At 36.7% G+C, this 23,031-nt stretch overlaps 1 protein-coding gene across 12 annotated transcripts in view; it reads left to right on the top strand.

The window, feature by feature from the left end:
* Positions 1–9,702, top strand: part of epb41l3b (erythrocyte membrane protein band 4.1-like 3b) — a 64,129-nt gene extending 54,427 nt beyond the window's left edge. For 9 of the 12 annotated variants that reach the window (XM_079612924.1, XM_079612929.1, XM_079612925.1 and 6 more), the window contains 5 exons: positions 849–929; positions 2,932–3,030; positions 3,902–3,982; positions 5,047–5,146; positions 9,021–9,702. In XM_079612924.1, coding sequence (XP_079469050.1) covers positions 849–929; positions 2,932–3,030; positions 3,902–3,982; positions 5,047–5,146; positions 9,021–9,067 — 408 coding nt within the window. In that variant the 3' untranslated portion in view covers positions 9,068–9,702. The remainder of the gene's footprint in view (positions 1–848; positions 930–2,931; positions 3,031–3,901; positions 3,983–5,046; positions 5,147–9,020) is intronic. The other 3 variants (XM_079612932.1, XM_079612933.1, XM_079612927.1) reach the window with 1 other exon arrangement.
* The last annotated feature ends 13,329 nt before the right edge of the window (positions 9,703–23,031 follow it).

Genomic DNA, 23,031 nt, shown 5'->3' with positions numbered 1-23,031 from the left:
GAAGTACATGAACATACAGTAGAGGTAATCAATCCCAGAATGCATCTGGGTCACCGTGTGTTTCTGCGCTGACACCGGCACTGACTAATGATGGACATCCTCTCTTTCTTCTTTCTTCACGATTGGAAGTGTGTGATGAATGTGATTGATCACATTAAATACACAACGCTGCATGATCACGGATGTTGTTATAACACACACACACACACACACATGCATGTCATGAGCAGCTGGACTTCCATTCTTCACTCAAACTGCTGATTTTGTCTTCAACGCATGATTGAATAAGAAACCAGTTGTGACGTTGAGTCCACTTTTATTTCTGATTGATTCAAAGCAGAAAATAACAGTGATAGTTGCAAAATCCACCATTTTATAACAACGTGAGATATAAAGCAGCTTTTCAGAAGATAATGTCATTATTCAGGTCAATATTCAGTTTAGTTCAATTACTGTGTTAATGTTTCAAAATTCAATGTTTATTCAGATTAGTTCAATAACAGTGTTTAATATTTCTCAAAATTCAATCCTGAAACCAATTAAATATATGATATAAAGCAGCTCTACAGAAGACAATAATGTCATTATTCAGTTCAATGTTGATTCAGTTTAGTTCAATATCTGTCAATTTTGCAAAGTTTATCAATTATGAAGCTAATTGAATTCCACTATAATCAGTTCAATGCACACTGCCGTCCAAAAGTGTGGGATCGGTAAGATTATTTAATGTTTTTGAAAGAAGTCTCTAATGCGCACCAAGGCTGCATTAGTGTGATTAACTGCAGTGTTCCCGGTGGACATGTAGCTGATGCGATGTAGAGTGTTTTACAGTGATTTCTCTGTTCCAGGATCAGCCGTCGGAGGAGCCGGGTAAAGACGTTCCCGTGGTTCACACCGAGACCAAGACCATAACGTACGAGTCTCCTGAGGTAAACACTCCTGTTCCGGAGGATGTTTATGGCATGACGACCATTGTCAAGTCAAGTCTCCTTCATTTATACAGCGCTTTACCAATATAGAGTGTTTCACAGCAGCTTTACAGTGATAATAGGAGATTACAGTAACAATAGGAGATTACAGTAACAGGAGATTACAGTAACAGGAGATTACAGTAACAGGGATTACAGTAACAGGGATTACAGTAACAGGGATTACAGTAACAGGAGATTACAGTAACAGAGATTACAGTACCAGGAGATTACAGTAACAGGGATTACAGTAACAGGAGATTACAGTAACAGGAGATTACAGTAACAGGGATTACAGTAACAGGAGATTACAGTAACAGGAGATTACAGTAACAGGGATTACAGTAACAGGGATTACAGTAACAGGGATTACAGTAACAGGAGATTACAGTAACAGGAGATTACAGTAACAGGAGATTACAGTAACAGGAGATTACAGTAACAATAGGAGATTACAGTAACAGGAGATTACAGTAACAGGAGATTACAGTAACAGGGATTACAGTAACAGGGATTACAGTAACAGGAGATTACAGTAACAGAGATTACAGTACCAGGAGATTACAGTAACAGGGATTACAGTAACAGGAGATTACAGTAACAGGAGATTACAGTAACAGGGATTACAGTAACAGGGATTACAGTAACAGGAGATTACAGTAACAGGGATTACAGTAACAGGGATTACAGTAACAGGGATTACAGTAACAGGGATTACAGTAACAGGAGATTACAGTAACAGGGATTACAGTAACAGGAGATTACAGTAACAGGGATTACAGTAACAGGGATTACAGTAACAGGGATTACAGTAACAGGAGATTACAGTAACAGGAGATTACAGTAACAGGGATTACAGTAACAGGGATTACAGTAACAGGGATTACAGTAACAGGGATTACAGTAACATGAGATTACAGTAACAGGGATTACAGTAACAGGAGATTACAGTAATAGATTACAGTAACAGATTACAGTAACAGGAGATTACAGTAACAGGAGATTACAGTAACAGGGATTACAGTAACAGGAGATTACAGTAACAGGAGATTACAGTAACAGATTACAGTAACAGGGATTACAGTAACAGGAGATTACAGTAACAGGAGATTACAGTAACAGAGATTACAGTAACAGGGATTACAGTAACATGAGATTACAGAAACAGGAGATTACAGTAACAGATTACAGTGATAAGAGATTAAAGTAACAGGAGATTACAGTAACGGAGATTACAGTAACGGAGATTACAGTAACGGAGATTACAGTAACAGGAGATTACAGTAACAGGAGATTACAGTAACGGAGATTACAGTAACAGGAGATTACAGTAACAGGAGATTACAGTAACAGAGATTACAGTAACATAGAATACAGTAACAGAGATTACAGTAACAGGAGATTACAGTAACATAGAATACAGTAACAGGAGATTACAATAACAGAGATTACAGTAACATAGAATACAGTAACAGAGATTACAGTAACAGGAGATTACAGTAACATAGAATACAGTAACAGAGATTACAGTAAAATAGATTACAGTAACAGAGATGACAGTAACAGAAAGAGTTCAGGCTTTACAGCAGATCTAGAATAAAGTTATTGTCCAGATAAAGTTAGTTTTGATTGATTCACTTCCGTTGTAAAGATAATTAGTTATATTAGTTACATTAGTTGCATAGCAACAGTAAATAAAGGGGGCGGGTCTTTGCGAACGGTCAATTAGCTGGTGAAGTGGATTTACTTATTGTAGAGTTAACAAAAGTTATCATGGGGAGTGTAATGTTTATAGCAGATGTCTTAACAAATGTCAGTAGATTTTAAAAACGAGCCGTTCATTCATAAATATGGAAGATCGCTGTGAGAATACAGACCGGAAGACAAAAGACAACGAGCGCAGCGCTGAAGAGGGGCGGGGCTACATATGCGCGTTTGTAATGCTGTGTGTGTGTGTTTGAAGGTTGATGTGAATGGCGATTTGGATCCAGGCGTCCTCATGAGCGCTCAGACGATCACATCAGAGAACAACAGCACCACCACCACCACACACATCACTAAAGTCAGTGCAAACACTCTCTGTCTCGTGTGTGTGTGTGTGTTAACACTCATCCTTCCCTCGCCAGGCAAAATTATTCGAAAGCTGGAAAATTATACTTTATACTTTAAATTATACTATGATTTCATTTAATGCAATTTTTGGGAGATTTTTTATTTTGATTTTTTTACCTTTAAATTACTAGATTTGATCAATAAATAGTAATTTACGCACATTGTTTCATTTTAAATTCAAAATAACTCAATGTATAAACCCTTTTAATTCAGCTCAAAATATCTTACATTGGGTGTCTTTGCCGACCTCTTGTGGAATAATAATAATATAAGATGATATTTCATAACTCTAGATGGCCTTATATCTCTATATGGAGCAAATGAGCTGTTCTGCTGGGTCCTAAAGTCAGTTTTTCTCAGTGTGCATTCAGATACACGTGTAGACATTATAACTCATTATAAACATTATATATGTCTAACATTATAAATCCTTTTTTTTTTTTTTTTTTTTTTTTTTTGGTAAAGTTTTTGCCTTTTTTAAGCATTTTGAGCAATTATGAGCATTTTTGTTTTTCTATGTGAACTGAAGCATTCCTCACATTCATTCCTTAGGGGGTCAAATTGACCCGAGAGGATTTGTTTCTTTTTTAAAATTTCAACCACAAAACTCCTCGAATCCATTAATTCTGTGTGTGTGTGTTCGTGGTCCAGGCGGGACTAAAGTCCTGGGGTTTCGGACCCTCTGATGAACACTTGATTTTCAACTAAAAAAATTCCATGTGAAAATCTGGCGAGTGAAGCATGAGTGTTACATCACAGACTCTCAGAGTCCAGGCGGGAGTTTGATGTGAGACGCGTAACGGGTTTGATTGTTTCGTCAGACGGTGAAGGACGGCATCTCAGAGACTCGCATCGAGAAGAGGATCGTGATCACCGGAGACGCAGACATCGACCACGACCAGGTACACCGATCGGCTCACCTGTGTGTGTGTGTGTGTGTGTGTGTGTGTGTGTGTGTGTGTGTGTGTGTGTGTGTGTGTGTGTGTGTGTGTGTCTCGCTGACATTAAACATGCAAAACACAACAATATATTACAATTTTAACATAAAAATGCATTATTTTTAAATTATTATTATTATTGTTTATTTAAAAATATTATTATTGTTTATTTAATTGTTTATTTAAAATTATTATTATTATTGTTTATTTAATTGTTTATTTAAAAGTTTATTCAAGTTTTTGTCTATTTATAAGGTAAAGAATGACTTTAGTGTGTGTGTGTATGTATATATATTTATATATGTATGCCATAAAAAAATTATATATTGTCCCTATAATAAATATCAGGCTAATTAAACTTAATCTATTTCTTATTTTTTATTTAGTTTATTCAGTTTTAGTTATTTCACTACATCAAGTTAGACTTTTTTTTAAATCTTGACAAATGACAAAACAAAACAAAATTAATAAAACTTTAACTAATTAATCTGAAAACAGAAAATATCAGAGTAATATATGAAAAAAAATTGTTTTAAATATTAATAAAAACCATACTAGCATCTCAATGATACTAAAGTAATATATATTATATAATTATATTATATTTATATATGTAATTATTATTTTTAATTTAAATGTTTTTCATTTATGATTTAATAATCAATGTATTTTATATAAAATATTTTAAAAAAAATTAAGGTGTTTCAAGCATAAAATCAAATTTAAATAGACACTTTTTTCTTTCCTATGATTTATATAAATATTAATTTTGGGGTAATTATTAATTAAATAGCGTAATTTTGGAGTTTTTTCCGGCTATAAACAAATCAAATCTTGTAATGATTCATCAGATCTTTATATATTTAACACACTTTATGATGCATGCAGTTATAATCAGTTCATTGTGTGACATTGAATAGTTTGTGTAACATTCAGATCTGTGATGTTGCTCTATAAACACACACGTTGATTGCCTGATAACCGTTGTGCGCGTGTGTGTTTCTCTCTGCTGGTGCATTGTGGGTCAGGCTCTGGCTCAGGCTATTAAAGAGGCCAAAGAGCAGCACCCAGACATGAGCGTCACTAAAGTAGTGGTGCATAAAGAGAGCGAGATCTCGCCCGCCGAAGGTAAGAGCGATTCATGAGTCCCGTTCATACGCTTGCTTTCATTTCATGCATGTGATCAAAGCTCGGCGCTCACGTGTGTGTGTGTGTGTGTGTGTGTGTGTGTGTGTGTGTGTGTGTGTGTGTGTGAGGATCATCGCTCATCCAGAAATAATGTTTTCATGCCTTGATATGAGCATTAAACCTTCTAGGTTGGACTCGTCTGCCTTTCACATCTTGTGTGCCGCTTGCAGCTTCATGTTTATCTGTCGGCGCTCGTGCACGTGTGTTTATTACATGTGATGCATGATGGGAAATATATAGCGTAATGCTATATGTGATACATATAGCATTACGCTGCACAGAAGTCCTTTTGGTTTGATTTTTCTATTATCTTTTTTTTTTTGGAGGGAGGGGGGTTTGTACAGGATATTTACAGAACCGTCTCGAAAAACATCCAGGTCATATTTCACACCAAAATCAAAAAATAAATGTATTTCACTTAAAAAGTATAAAACTTTAATTAATTATTTATTTATAATTATGTATTTATTTTCTTGTATTGTGACATTATTTTCATTTGACTGTAGTGAAAAAAATATATATTATTTGAATATTGAAATATTTATATATTATAATATTTTTTTTTATATTATAATGTTTTTAATTAATTAAAAACTGTGTAATTTGATATATTATACAGTGTTTCCCATAGGATTTGGTGGTGTTTTAGGAAACCAAACAATTCGAATATAATAATAATAATATTAATCCTATGACAGAAATAGCCATATATTGGAAAAAAATTATAAAAATAAATATTTTATTAGTATTATTTTTTGTATTATTTATTTTGACGGAAAACTGGTTGCACTTTTATTTTGACTGGAAACTGCGCTTTTATTTTGACAGAAAACTGCGCTTTTATTTTGACGGAAAACTGGGCTTTTTTACGGAAAACTGGTTGCGCTTTTGTTGTGACTGAAAACTGGTTGTGCTTTTATTGTGATTAAAAACTGGTTGCGCTTTGATTTTGATGGAAAACTGGTTGCGCTTTTATTGTGACTGAAAACTGGTTGCGCTTTTATTGTGACTGAAAACTGTTTGCGATTTATTTTGATGGAAAACTGGTTGCGCTTTTATTTGGACGGAAAACTGTTTGCGCTTTTATTGTGATGGAAAACTGGTTGCGCTTTTATTTTGACTGAAAACTGTTTGCGCTTTTATTTTGACTGAAAACTGGTTGCGCTTTTATTGTGATGGAAAACTGGTTGCGCTTTTATTGTGACTGAAAACTGTTTGCGCTTTTATTGTGATTAAAAACTGGTTGCGCTTTTATTTTGACGGAAAACTGGTTGCGCTTTTATTGTGATGGAAAACTGGTTGCGCTTTTATTTGGACGGAAAACTGTTTGTGCTTTTATTTTATTGTGATGGAAAACTGGTTGCGCTTTTATTTTGATGGAAAACTGGTTGCGCTTTTATTTTGACTGAAAACTGTTTGCGCTTTTATTTTGACTGAAAACTGGTTGCGCTTTTATTGTGATTAAAAACTGGTTGCGCTTTGATTTTGATGGAAAACTGGTTGCGCTTTTATTGTGATGGAAAACTGGTTGCGCTTTTATTGTGACTGAAAACTGTTTGCGCTTTTATTGTGATTAAAAACTGGTTGCGCTTTTATTTTGACGGAAAACTGGTTGCGCTTTTATTGTGATGGAAAACTGGTTGCGCTTTTATTGTGACGGAAAACTGGTTGCGCTTTTATTTTGACTGAACTGTTTGCGCTTTTATTGTGATTAAAAACTGGTTGCGCTTTTATTTTGATGGAAAACTGGTTGCGCTTTTATTTTGACTGAAAACTGTTTGCGCTTTTATTGTGATTAAAAACTGGTTGCGCTTTTATTTGGACGGAAAACTGTTTGTGCTTTTATTTTGACTGAAAACTGTTTGCGCTTTTATTGTGATTAAAAACTGGTTGCGCTTTTATTTTGATGGAAAACTGGTTGCGCTTTTATTTTGACGGGAAACTGGTTGCTCTTTTATCTGGTTGCGACGGAAAACTGCGCTTTTATTACGGAAAACTGGTTGCGCTTTTATTGTGACTGAAAACTGGTTGCGCTTTTATTGTGACTGAAAACTGGTTGCGCTTTTATTTTGACGGGAAACTGGTTGTGCTTTTATTTTGACTGAAAACTGTTTGCGCTTTTATTGTGATGGAAAACTGGTTGCGCTTTTATTTTGATGGAAAACTGGTTGCGCTTTTATTTTGATGGAAAACTGGTTGCGCTTTTATTTGGACGGAAAACTGTTTGCGCTTTTATTGTGATGGAAAACTGGTTGCGCTTTTATTTTGACTGAAAACTGTTTGCGCTTTTATTTTGACTGAAAACTGGTTGCGCTTTTATTGTGATGGAAAACTGGTTGCGCTTTTATTGTGACTGAAAACTGTTTGCGCTTTTATTGTGATTAAAAACTGGTTGCGCTTTTATTTTGACGGAAAACTGGTTGCGCTTTTATTGTGATGGAAAACTGGTTGCGCTTTTATTGTGATGGAAAACTGGTTGCGCTTTTATTTGGACGGAAAACTGTTTGTGCTTTTATTTTGACTGAAAACTGTTTGCGCTTTTATTGTGATTAAAAACTGGTTGCGCTTTTATTTTGATGGAAAACTGGTTGCGCTTTTATTGTGATGGAAAACTGGTTGCGCTTTTATTGTGATGGAAAACTGGTTGCGCTTTTATTTTGACTGAAAACTGTTTGCGCTTTTATTTTGACTGAAAACTGGTTGCGCTTTTATTGTGATTAAAAACTGGTTGCGCTTTGATTTTGATGGAAAACTGGTTGCGCTTTTATTGTGATCGAAAACTGGTTGCGCTTTTATTGTGACTGAAAACTGTTTGCGCTTTTATTGTGATTAAAAACTGGTTGCGCTTTTATTTTGACGGAAAACTGGTTGCGCTTTTATTGTGATGGAAAACTGGTTGCGCTTTTATTGTGACGGAAAACTGGTTGCGCTTTTATTGTGATTAAAAACTGGTTGCGCTTTTATTTGGACGGAAAACTGTTTGTGCTTTTATTTTGACTGAAAACTGTTTGCGCTTTTATTGTGATTAAAAACTGGTTGCGCTTTTATTTTGATGGAAAACTGGTTGCGCTTTTATTTTGACGGGAAACTGGTTGCTCTTTTATCTGGTTGCGACGGAAAACTGGTTGCGCTTTTATTGTGATGGAAATGAAAATGAAAAAAATCCGAGAACTCCTACTTGTACCACGTGACTATTAGACTAGGGTGCAGATTCTAGGAAACTAATAGGAAACAATTGCTATTAAATATTATTTATTTATATTTTTTATTATATGTATTTTGTTACTTTTTTTATTGTATAATTTGTTTTAATATATTTTAAATAATATATATTTATTATTAAATCATATTTTATATATATATATATATATATAAATGTATTTTATTTCAAATGTTTCTAAAAAATAAATTTATTAAGGTTTATTTAACACAAAGTCAAATAATTAAAATGAATTAACACAAAATAAATATAATAAAAAATCTGTTTGTTGCGCTACTACCTTTTATTACTGTAATGTGAAGGAAAATAATATATTTAAATAATAAAATATTTGTTGTGCCTCCTTAGTCCTGAATTTTATATTATATATAATATAATAATATAATGTTTGAGAGTTAAATTTGTTTAACTTTGATGAACACACTTACAATGCAAAAAAAAAAAATCTTTAAAAAAAATAGGCTTCAAAATATTAATTTTAGTGTTTGTTTGTGAGGTGGATTATGATCCGGATGTCTTTCTGAAGAAGATCTTCCACCGGTTCTTAGAGCGACTGCAACTCAGATTTGTTCTTTGTGTGTTTGTGTTGTTTAGGAGTAATGTCCAAACATCAGCCGAGAGAACAAGCACCTGACCTTTGACCTCTGACCTCAGGCGGCACGCTCTTCGTCATGATGATGATGATGGACTCCACACAGAAATCTTTGCCTTACAACAATGACTCAAAATCGTTCATTAACGCCAGGTTATTTATAGTCCAGCGCCCCCTTGTGGAGATCGTGGGAAACGCACGTCAACATCGAAATTAATTTCTGTTTTTCTTTTTAAAAATTTCACCTGGACGTTTTCTTCGCAGGTTTTGTGCGATTCACGCAAAATCATTTTAATTCCTCCGAACAGAAGAGCCGTTGGTTTTTAAGTCCTGTACACAAGAGCTCCAGCCGGACGAGTCGACTCTTTCTACTTGAATCATAAATGTGTTGTTATTGTTTCACGGTTGTTTTCTCTCGCACTAATATAGATTCAGCATTATATATATATATATATATATGCAAAAACATGCCACTGTTCGAAGGGCTTTTGGTAAGTTTGTAACGCGGTACTGAAACTCGCACAGTAGAAATCCCTCGTCTTGACCTTTGACCTTTTCTTATATTTGACCCTGAGAGGTCGTAGTGTTTGTAGGAGTGTGTGTACCAGCAGATACAGAACAAATCATGCAATTGATGTGATTAATTTTGAGCTTTTATTTTGGAATAAAATATTGTTGAGATCAGCACTTTTTGTTTATTGCAAATATGCGTTGAAATATCACAATAATCATTTGTGTTTTGTTTCCATGCGTCTGTGTGATCCGATCGAGGCGCAGTTCATAAACTTCAGGTGTTCATGTGATTATGACCATCATCCCAGTTTCTGATTTTATTTATTTTTATTTACAGTATATATTCAAATAATTATAAAATAAATTCTGTAATTCCAGAAGTTTTAAGAACCACATATACACACACACACACGCTCACACTCACTCACTCACTCACACACACACTCTGCTTATTACACACACACACACACACACTCTGCTTATTACACACACACACACACACTCTGCTTATTACACACACAGACACCACACACACACACGCGCACACACGCTCACTCACACACACACACACACTCGGCTTACACACACACACACACACACACTGCATATTACACACACTCACTCACACACACACACACACACACACACATTGCTTATTACACACACAAACTCGCACACACACACTCACACACACACACACACACATACTCTGCTTATTACACATACACACTCTCTCACACACACACACTCTCACACACACACACACTGCTTTTTACACACACACATACTCTGCTTATTACACACACACACACTACCATTCAAAAGTTTAGGTTCATTGTTGTTTTTTACAATAGAAATTAATATTTTTATTCAGCAGATGCATTAAATTGATCAAAAGTGACAGTAAAGACATTTATAATGTTACAAAACATAATTTTTAAAATAAATGCTGTTCTTTTGAACTTTCTATCAAAGAATCCTGACAGTTTCCACAAAAATATGAAACATTTTCCAACATTGATAATCATAAATGTGTCTTGAGCATCAGATCATCATATTACACTGATTTCTGGAGGATCATGTGACACTGAAGACTGGAGTAATGATGCTGAAAATTCAGATTTGATCACAGGAATAAATTACACTTTACTGTATATTCACATATGGAATAATATTTCACAATTTTAATGTATTTTTGATCAAATAAATGGAGTCTTGGTGAGCAGCAATTTTAATGGGGTCCAAATATTGTGTATTAAATCACACTTTTACAACTCTCTCTATACACCTGTGTTTTCTGAGACTTGGAATCCTGGTTCTGAAATAAATTATATATATAAAGTATATTTTTTTGCGCTGATTTTGAAGCTTGTTTGGTGTATTTAAGTGATCATCGTGCAGTGACACTCAGTGTCCACTAGATGTCCTCCTCACAGCAGCGCTTTGATCACTTACATGCAAAGTGAGATATTTCAAGCCTTTATTTGTTATTATTTTGATGATTATGGCCTACAGCTTATGAAAACATTTTCACAATATTCTAATTTTGAATTTGGGTTTTTCATAAGCTCATAATCATCAAAATTATGACAAATAAAGGCTTGAAATATTTCACTTTGCATGTAATGAGTCTATATAATATATTAGTTTCATCTTTTAAGTTGAATTACTGAAATAAATGAACTTTTGCACCATATTCTAATTTTTCGAGTTTCACCTGTATGTTGTTTAACAATTTTTTTTTTTTTTTTTTTTTGTCTACCAATTTGTTTTAAAAATAGCAGTGTTTCCTCAGCTGAACAATCCAGAAACACGTTAATAACAGAACACGCCACTGCAGAGATGTGTCTCCCTCACAGAGACTTTTGTATTCACAAATCAAAGATGGCGCCGCTGTGGAGAAAGTCTAACGCGGACAGTCTGGAAGTGAATTGTTGATGATTATTAACATGAGACTTTCTGAACTCTTGGCGAGTAAAGGCACAGAAATGGTTAGGAATATTTTTATTTGATTTTTAAATCGGTTTATTAGAAGAGGAAAGAAGAGACCCCTTCCTTATAGGCCTACCATAATGTAGATAAATATTATTTTTTTATTTAAACTGATACGGGCCTTGCCTAATACCTGTTCGTTTGCATCTATGAATGCCGGTGCATGTGTATATTTTGATATTTTGTTCATTGTGTTTAATAATAAAAAGTTATTGGTGAGAGTTTGGCGGTCACGTGACACTCCCGCTGTTCTGTGACGTCAGTCATTATCCCGGTTCATGATTGGTTGTGTTTCACCGTCAAATGGATGTCACGTGTGAGTCCGTCAGAACAGGTCAATATGGTTCAAGTCATTTCTCTTCTTTAAGTGATGATGTTTCTTAAGCAGCAAGATTTTTAGTAATGTGTTTGAAAGAGTTTCTTCTGCTCACCAAGGCTGCTTTTATTTTATCAAAAATACATTATTTTTGTATACAATTACAATTATATTATTCCAATGTAAAAGCAGTTTTCTATGTGAAAATATAGTGTAATTTATTCCTGTATTTTCAGCATCATTACTCCAGTCTTCAGTGTCACATGATCCTTCAGAAGTCAGTATAATATGAGGATCTGATGATCAAGACACTTACAATGTTGAAAAGTTTCATATTTTCTGGTTATTTATGATCATAACATCATCTGAGTCCAGCAGAAAGAGGCCTGAAGCCTCATATCTCAGTCGCTGCTGCGCTTTAATATCAGAGTCGTGTTTCTTCTCCCGGCAGTTGTCCTGATGCTTAGATCATGACCTCGGAGTCTCGTGTGGAGCACAAACACACGACGGATACTTACACACACACACACACACACACACACTCAGCTTTGAAGAAGATGATGATGATTATGTTTTAATGAGATGTTCTTTCTGGACCTCGTCTCTGTTCATATCAAAGGCAGTGACGTCAGAAACATTTACTGCTGTTCTGGTCTAAAGTCTCTTCACATCCTAATAGCAATCACTAAGTAAAGTAGTGTGTGTGTGTGTGTGTGTGTGTGTGTGTGTGTGTATTTTTTCGTTTTTTCGAATATATATTTTTCATTTTTTGCCATTTTTCCTAAAAATGTAAAGTTTACATTTATTTTATTGTTTTGGCAATTTTGACTTTTACATTTTATAATAATAATAATAAACATTTAAAAAAACTCAGAACTTTGACTACATTTTGCAATATTTACATTATTTCTCATTTCTGACTTTACATTTTACAATTCTTGCGTTAAAAAAAAATCGTAATAATTCTGACATTTTTTCTCAGGAATTTGACTTTCCATCTCGCAACTTTTAAAAAAAAATTCTCAGAATTTTAAGTTTACATTTATTAACTTTTTCACAATTCGGACTTTACATCTTACAATAAATAAATAAAAAATCTCAGAATTTCACTACATTTAGCATTATTCACATTTATTTCTCAATTAAAGGGGCAGTGTGTAGGAAATACTCCCGTCTAGCGGTGAAATTCTATTTTGCATTCAGACGAACAGTGCTCTCTAGCGCCTCGCTAACTATACGTCACATGTTCTGCTGTTATGCTGCAGATATAATGAGTTACACAACCAAGCAATGAAGAAAAGCTTGTAGTTTAGAGCGTAACATTGACTTACCCGTCGAGAGGAAAGCAGGAAACTTCAGAGTCTTTCTCCTTCATTCGCTCTTTCCACCTGGGTAAAGATATCCCGATATTACTCTCGGGTTTTGAATTCGCCGGCACGTTTCCTTTTAAATTAAATGTTGTCATTTCTCCTTTGGCTCGGCATAAGATCCTGAATTATGAAGTACCGTGCAGTGCAGCCGTTCAGATGTACCGGGACAGTGACGCGCATTACTCTCTCCTCGTCCGCTTCAGTGTCAGTCACGTAACGCCGGCTCTGGACGAACACGCGCTGAGCTAGCCTAGCGCTTTCTGTCCCTCTCTGCTATTATAGTTTTTCAAGATGGAGGAACAACATGGAAGCCTGCGTGGACTTACCCGTCATGCAAATAAAGATAAGAAGTTATTCACGTACGAGGATAAGTCGGATCATTGGGAGAGGTAATTGAACACATTTATGAATATAGACATTGATTTTAGTTTATAAAATGCTTTAAAAACTACACATTGTCCCTTTAAATAAAAATAATTAGTTTTGAGTTTAAATCTCGCAATTTCACAACATTTTACATTTTTTCTCAGGAATTTGACTTTACATCTCACAACTTTTGACATTTTTTTCTCAGAATTTTATGTTTACATCTTGCATTATGTACATTTTTCCCAATTCTGACTTTACATCTTGCCATTTTGACACGTTTTCAAAAGAATAGTTTGCGGTTTCGCAGTGCAGATCTGACGGAGCCGAGAGCAGCTGGATTCATAATATCTTCATTAAACCGGATAAAAGGAAACATTTTCAAACGCTTTAATTCCCTTTGAACTTGTTTGAAAGAGCAGCAAATGTAAACACCGACTTTCCCATAAAGTCACCAGATCAGAAAGCAAGCAGCTGACGAGATCAAGCTCATAATGATGATACAACGAACATGCCCTGGTAATATGTTTTCTGCAAGAGCGTGCATGCAGCTTTAACCCCTTATATTGGCATCAGCCATTACATATTTAACACAGTAATATCCTATACTAAACCTAAACTAATCTGGACAAACTATATATAGTTTGAAAGCTTACAATCTCTAGTTTACATATTTAGTGACTGATTTTCAAAATACATGACAGAGGAGCCGTAATTTATCAATTTGCAGCAAGAATATGTTCATACTCCTGAGGCGTGTTCAGACCTTTATTTTGAAATAGTGATGAACATGAAAAATCATGAAAGAATGGTAGAAACCTCAGTTTGTTTTCATGCCAAGAGTTCAAAAGATAGCATCCGTTCAATTCTTTTAGAAAAAAAGCTCTGAAAATGTTTTAAATATACAGAAAACAATAATAGATTCAGCATTAGTGATGTGTCAGCGAGCTATAATGCACATACGTGATCTTTTGTGTTTCTTAGAGGTTGAATTCATTTCAAAATCTGCCAAACTTCCAACACTACTTCTGAATAGGATGTCTACTTCATACATTGTATGAAAATTGTAAAAATAATGGTTCAGACTCAAACAACATATGGAAATGGAGGCGGCCTTATATGGGCAGTGATGTCCACTAGTGGAGAAGTGTGGTACTGCGCCCAAACTAAATCTCACTGAACGCTCATTTTCTGAGATATCAACCTAACATTTGAAACACAACTTGTTCAGATTTTTGTCTTTCATTTTTTGCATTTTTAGAGACCACCAGGTTTTGAAAATATATATTTTATATAAAATATGAATAATTAAATTTTATTCTTAATTTATTTCACTTCTACCTAAATCTGCCAAATGTCTTCTTTAAAACAAGACCAATCTTACATCTATATTCAAAAGCATTCTTGAATTAGAACCATTTAAGTTCCGAATGTGCATTTTCATGTCTATTAAAAAAAAGCGGGGTTGCCGCTTGTACTTTTAAACTGCATGCATAAAAACATATGAATATGTCTGTACCTGAATGACCTCTACACACACACACATCTTCTGAGTCTCATATAAACCCCATCATTCCTCAGCTCTGCTCCATGACACACACACACACGCCTCTGAAATATGACATGTTTAATCCCGGCGCTGAGGTTTTGGATATCTGTGATATGAGCTTCTGTGCACAGAGAGTCCTTCAGACTCCTCGAGATACCATCCACTGTCCTGTCAACAATACCCGATCCTGAGCACGGGTCACGGGACGGGGGTCACGCGTGCCGGACTTCAGCTCAATATACTTCCCCTCAGTTCTCCAGAGTCACTGAGCTTCAGCTGAGCAGGTAAAAAAGCTCAAACATTAAACAGATTAATCCATATTAACATTTCAAAAGTTAGTCAGTCAAGAGCAGTGAGTGATTTTTTCTTTGTCCTCTTTTGTTTGATTAACATTAAAAACACACACAGCTCAGGAATATTAGGCTGCTGTCACTTTAAGAGCGAATGCACAGATCTAATACACTGATACACGTTTTCTTTCTCGACGGTTTGCATTCGCTCCAGCCATAACTGAGTATACTCGACAAGACAGGCATTTTTTGACATAATTTTGTGTCCGACACGATTTCACACACTCACCAACACTGATTTAGGCCCTGGTTGTTTTTGTAAAATCCTCCAAACCTCCATTTTGAGGTTAAACTCTTCAATATTGAGAGAAATGGCACATAATGAGGTTATTAGTGCATGTACAGTTTAAACTTCATAGGGTTCTGTCGGTAAACCCTCGACGTGAGTCTCTCGACTGTTTGTTGAGACGGTCGATGTTCTAGTGAAGATCTGCCAATGATAATGTTGTGTTACTGAGTCTCTCATCAACATTGAGGAGTTTAGAGAGTCTGATGAACGGTCCTCATCTTAACCTCAGATGTATGAAGAGATCTTTTCACTGAAGTCTCCTGATTTCTGTGATGATTCAGAATAGAATAGAATAGAATTAACTACCTGTGTTTAGCCAGAGGAGCATGTAACCCAGGTCACTTAAGAGATTCTGTTGACGCAAGGAGAGAGAGCAAGAAGAAAAAAGAGACTAACACTTGTGAATATATAAAACAGTTATTTTATTAATATCTGTGGGGAAAGGAAAAAAAAGAAAAGAAGAAGAAAGTTTAAGATTCTAAGAGAAGATAAGAAAATGCATAAACTAAAATCAGAAAACTTATTTAGAAAAGTTATAAAATTTAACGAGATGGAGATTGGTTCAATTCGACGAGTGGGAATTAGCCCCACCTTAATAGGTGGAGCCAGGACAAGGGTGATGCAACACTTTTTGCGAGACAGTGAAGCGGCTGGTTCAAGTTAGAGAAGCTGCTGGTGCGATCCTTAAGAAAAACAAGAGAATTAGAACGAATAAACCAAGGGTTAAATCAGAAGATTCTAGGTTCGACTCCTGGCTGGCTCGCCAACTTTTCTGTAACCTGCGTCGCGGCGACAATGCAACCCTCACTTACAAACAGCGAAATATGCAAAAGAGACCGTCTGCGTCCTGATTCTGACTCCCAGCCCTATATTGGAGCTTAAAGGTGTAGGTCGACAAGCTAGACAACCAGCGGTAGCTGACAGCATCAAGCTTCGCAGAAGTCAAAACATACGTCAGAGGATTACTGTCTGTTACAACAGTGAAGTCTGTGCCATACAAATAATCGCTGAACTTGGCTGTGACAGCCCACTTTAATGCCAAGAATTCAAGCTTATATGCAGGGTATTTTGCCTCACTCTTTGTCAGTCCCCTGCTGGCGAACGCTATTACCCGCAACTGCCCGTCCTGTTCCTGGGACAATGCCGCACCAAGCCCCGTAGTACTGGCATCGGTGTGAAGCGTATATGGAAGCTTGGGGTCTCTCACTATCAGCTTGTATTACCAGCAGGGCTAAGGGAAATGGTATTGCGCAGTCTACACGATGACATGGGGCACTTGGGTATTGAGAGAACCCTGGACTTGATGAGGTCCAGGTTCTTCTGGCCCAGGATGTCCCAGGCAGTTGAGGAGAAGATCAAGACACGTGAGCGTTGCGTGCGCAGAAAGAGGGCTCCAGACAGAGCAGCTCCACTGGTCAACATTCAGACCAGGAGACCTTTGGAGTTGGTCTATAAATGTGAATAAACATGATGGAGAAGATCCTACACTCAAGGTCAAGGGTTCATTCAGAATGATTTCAGTGAAACTCTTCATATTTAATATCCTACAGCTGATGTCTTGATTTAATAAGCCTTTCTTTCTCCTCCCCGTATGAGTTTATAAAACACTTCTAATAAGACACAGATCTGGCATTCCTCCGTTGGGCCCCGGGGCTCCTGCCACATACTGTCAACTTTTGATATTCATAAAGCACATCTACTAGCAACAGTTATGACAAAAACAATAAAACATACATGTATAAAAACATTTACAGAGCCTTAGACACACACCCTCACACAACTGTACAGTGAGATCAGTGTCGAGAGAAAGAGAACTAAATAAAAATAAGTTATTACTTCAATGTACACCCTTAACTAAAAGATAAGTTTTCAACTGAGACTTACACATGTCTATTGTTCACATATACACACGGAGGAAGAGACAGACCGGCGACGGGTGAGACTGTGAAGCTTTGGGTGTAACTTTATTCCAGACGTCGATCATTAAACTAGAACAAAACGTCCAACTTTAAATTGATTTTATGCTCATTTCTCCAGATCTGCTTGTGATGAAGCTCTGAGCTCCTCGCACAGTTTTATTATAAACATATTGAAATGGTTCCTCACTGAATCTATATTTATGCAGATTTATTGGAAATGTTTGGACCTGTAACTTCTAGTCATCTGTGCCATATAAAAACTAATTTAGATTTAAAATATTCTCATTTAGACTCCATCTGTAAAATAAGCATAAATAATGCACGTCAAAGAGTTGAAATAAAAGGTTTTATTATTTGTTATGAGGAGCTGAAGGTCAGTAAGTGAAGATGATTCGCCAAAGTTTCCCTAAAATATGTTTTTGTGAAGAAAAAGTGCATGTGTAGCAGAATTGTACAGGCAAGCTTTGGGTCAAAATAACTATATCATAATTTTGTCTTTAACCCCTTAAAGGTCATAGACATGAAAATGCATGTTTTATATTTAATATTTTATAAATTTATATTTAAAACATTTTCAGAGCTTTTTTTCTAAAATAATTGAATGGATGCTATCTTTTGAACTCTTGGCATGAAAACAAACTGAGGTTTCTACCATTCTTTCATGATTTTTCATGTTCATCACTATTTCAAAATAAAGGTCTGAACACACCTCAGGAGTATGAACATATTCTTGCTGCAAATTGATAAATTACGGCTCCTCTGTAATTTATTTAGAAAATCAGTCACCAAATATGTAAACTAGAGATTGTAAGCTTTCAAATGATATATAGTTTGTCAAGATTAGTTTAGGTTTAGTATAGGATATTACTGTTTTAAATCTGTAATGGCTGTGGGCCTATGCCAATATAAGCGGTTAACTGACCGCTCTGTCAATTCGTTACGTTTATCCTGTCATCGTTTAAACTGCCCTGTCAATCATCTTGTCACTGTTATAATCCACTACATTCAAATTCATTTTATTTTATTTCCTACCACATCGGAGAGAAACGTAGCAGTCGTGTGTTTGCATAATAATGCATTTAAAAGTTAACGACCAAATGTATCTTTATTTGTAAAATTTCACAATGCTGTTCGGATGAAATGCGTGTAATGACACCATTCTCTAGGGCACTGCTGATTGGTTCCTGCTGTATCAGTGCAGCCAATGAGCTCGCTGCTCAACCTTCAGATACCGGTGAGCATTTGCTGCAGAGCTTCCAGAAGCCCTCCTCCCTCCCCAGCTCCGCCTGTATATCTGCTGTGGGTGTGTATACTCTATTCAGGGTTTGAAATTAACGTTTTCACTCACTGGCCAATTTGGCTACTACATTTTTAAGTTACCTGCCCTTCAGAACTTCTACTAGCCAAAAAAAAAAAAAAATTAATATATATATATATATATCATAAAATTTGGATTTCATACATTAATTTATTTTACAAACAAAATCCTGTCATCCAGCATCTCCTCTTTCATCCTCATCACCCAAAAATGTGTTTTCTGTCGACGGATCAATAGAGTAGGCTATAACATGATGTTGTAAAATAATAATGTATTTTCTGTTAACCGAATGCTTTTTAATCTTCGCTATTGCTTCAATGCAAATGAACAAGCGTGCCGTTATTTGTTGCGCAGTGACGTGTGTTCAAACATGCCAGGTATGAGCAGATTCTGTGCAAAACGCTGTATTTAAAGCAGGGCTATGCAAGTTCGGGAATTTCTTCGATGTATTCTCGCTGTTTGCTCGCAGGTTTCTCTATAGAGCGCCCCCTACAGCTTCGGAGTAGATATTTGACAACAGATACCAGAGGCTAGATCAACGACATCACAGCAGACGGGACATTCTTTACTACGTCGTCTTCATTCGGGTTCGAACAGCGTGAGGGAGCGCAATAATGATAGAATTTTAACGGATTTCTTTTAGCCGTAAAGCAATTCTTTACATCGCGAGACCTGATATCACGCGATACTTCCTGACGCGCCGGCCGGCCCAAAGTTGCAAGTGTGTTTTTTTCCGCTCACATGCCATAGGGGCACGACCATTCAACCCGAAAAAAGTATTATATAAATATAACCATTCCAATGACTCCGAAGCTGTTCGGTTAAGGTAAAAAACCTGCATAGTTCACCTTTAATATATCATGATGAATCACGAGTTGGGTATTCACACTAAATCTGTTCCAGCAAAGTGAGTAAATATAAGTAACCCGCCAAAAATTGCCTCGTGATTTGACAGCGTTTCCCGTCACAGTTGATTTTTACCCGAATTTCGCGGGTGTTCATTTCAAACCCTGACTATCTATTCCACCAAGACCAAACATATCAACATTATTATCACGCATAGGCTATATAACACTCTGAGAGTTGTCATGACAGAAATATAATGTGAGTAATATCGAATAAATCTATTTTAGTCAGCTTAGATACTGATTCTCAAACCCCTTTATCTAAACCTCTCTACTTAACAAATGTAGGCTACAAACTATGTGCTAATGCTTCTTTCAGCCTGTGTGAAAGCAGTCGGTCAGTGGAAGATTGCACACACACACACACACACACACTCAGTCCAGTGTAGATCCTCTGATCGGTCCGCTCATTCCCAATGTGAACCAAACGCAGCACAATCACTTCCAGAAGTGCCGTCGGATTGTGGTTTTTGGGCATAAAAAGCTCTCGACTGAAGGCACACTTGTGACGTCTCCAGCGGGTCTGGCCTGTGGTGCTGGGAGATTTAAGCCTTCACATGTAAATAAAAAAACGCAGTTTACTTTAATGCGTCCGCGTGTGTTTACATCCACAAACCCTCGTCCCAGAGCCCAGTGTTGTCATGGAAACACAACATAACGCCATCATTACCATCACTCCCAGTCTGCTTCCACTTCCCCCAATCGTGCAGGAATCTGATGCGAAACACACACGTCTGGTGTTCAACAGTCTGACAGAAATCACTGTAAAACTTAGATTTAAATAAGTTCCAGTGACTATTTCAGTTTTAAAACCAAACATGTACAAGTTTTGATGGAGTTTGCTATAAATGAGCACGTGAGAGGTAGCGTGAGGTTAATGGCATTTAACCGCAGAGCTAATTAACCCAGCTCGTCTTTATGATTGTGATTGATGAGAATAATCAGCGCAGTGAATTACTGCCTGTGCTTCAGCGTTTTAATTATGAACAGATATAGATGAGCATAAAACACAGCAGAATCATCCAAAAACATGAGTTAAAAACAAATGAGTTCAGGGATGTTCGGGTAAACAGCTTGGAGGTGCGTAATGTTTCTACACATTTATCTCAGGTTTCATATTTACGATCTTCTGAATTAATATTGCTGGATTCTACAGTATTACAGACATAAGTGATCGCAGATGTCATTGAAATAAAAGAGACTGAATGTGTTTCTATTATGGAATCGGACTTTGTGTTTTTAAAATGAATACACTAATGCGTAAGAAGCTAGCATGTGTTTGATTAGCCTTTGAGGTGAAAACACCTGAACTCTCTTTAATGGTTAACCCGTCCTCTCTCAGGATCACCGCTCCACATCCGAGTTTCCAAAACTGGGAACGGAGAGAGAATGTGAGGCTTTGGGAAAGGAAAGAAAAGCGAGTGAAGTGAGAGAGGAAAATGAGTTAGAGTTGGTGGAGCGCAGCCATCAGGATTAAAGAGCGAATACCGCGGTAAACTCCATGGTAACAGAGAAATCCACTAAACAATCAGATTAATAGAGCGGTTCAGCTTCATTTTCTCCAGAGGAAAACCATTAGAGATCTAATGTGAGCTCTGGGGTTTTCAATCGATGGTATTTGCCTTTTAAGTGCATTATTTCAAACAGTTTTTTTAAAGAATCACATTTAATGTTAGGATTTCTGGTGAAAAACTACATTACCCATGATTCTGTAAAGAAATATCGACCAATCAGAGAATTGTAACACGAATATCATGCTTTAGCTCCGCCCTCTTCCAGGAAGCCATCTCTGAAAAGCCACGCCGATGTTGATTCTTGTTTTATTACGAGCGCCATCGTTCTCTTTTCTCCAGTTCTTCTCTATATCAGAGTCAGTGTTTCTGAACGCCTGAAACGCCTCCACTGTACACTCTAAAAAATGCTGGGTTGTTTTAACCCAATTTTGGGTCAAATATGGACAAACCCAGCCATTGGGTTAAATTTTTTAATTGTATTTTTGATCCAACGTTTGGGTTTGTCCATAATTGACCCAAAATTGGGTTTAAACAACCCAGCATTTTTTAGTCTCGAGTTTCTCCCGGGAACACGTCTCAATATTCCTCATTATAATAATTAATATGCAGAATAAAGGGGCGGGGCCTGGATGAGTTAGTTAGTAGTGTGTTAAACTGGCGGTTATGGTAAGGGGCGGGACATTTCCCAAACACACTAGACCAATCACAACACACTGCTCCAGCCGACCAATCAGAGCACAGTGTGCTTTTCAGAAGGCGGGGCTTCATAGAGACAGGAAGTGAACAGAGCGTTACTGACAGACTGGGAAGAGAGGAGCCGCAACAATGGAGAATATGTGGAAAATAATCAACATTCAAGCAGGAGAACATGTTCTAGTCGAGCCTGAACACACATTAAGACTGTAAAAGGGCGAGCGTCCTCTTTAAATAGACCGGCTGCTGTAAATCACCGCAGTAAACATCAGTCTGAAGGCTTTCATTGAAGCATCTGTCTTTGCTCTTCAGACTTCAGCCGTTACATCAGAAGTGGAGGAATTGTTTTTGGTGAGCAGTTTTGCAGGAGTGGTGTTTCTCAGGATGTGGTTTTCCACAAAACATTGAGTTCGAACAATAGAGAGAGGAAAAGCGGACAACCGTGTTTGAAAGCAACAGATCGGGATGAAGTCACCATTTCAGAAGCTTCGCCAACATCCACAGCTGCCAGACGGAGAGAGAGAGAGAGAGAGAGAGAGAGAGAGAGAGAGAGAGAGAGAGAGAGAGAGAGAGGCGTCTCACTCCCACTTAAATCTCGTCTGATTGCCAGACCAAAAGATTAAAGTCCCTTGAACTGAGAGAAACTCAAGCCTGTTTAAAGCTTGCCTTGTTTTGCGCTCTCTCTCTCTCTCTCTCTCTCTCTCTCTCTCTCTCTCTCTCTCTCTCTGTCGTCAGATGCAACATTTACAAAGACTTTTCTACATGTTACAAGAGATGAGGGAATAACATGTGGATTCACTTCAGCATGAAGTCTGCGACAAATCCTGTCGTCTTTTACTCTGTTTTAAGCTTAATTTGCATCACAAATATTTCTGCATTGAGTTAAAACAATGCAAACACGTGTTCACTGCATGACGTC

Source organism: Phoxinus phoxinus, assembly GCF_949152265.1.
Source record: "Phoxinus phoxinus genome assembly, chromosome: 5".
In the NCBI taxonomy this organism is placed as follows: Eukaryota; Metazoa; Chordata; class Actinopteri; order Cypriniformes; family Leuciscidae; genus Phoxinus; species Phoxinus phoxinus.
Note: the sequence above shows the minus strand (reverse complement) of the source record. Positions and strands in the feature narration are given on the sequence as shown.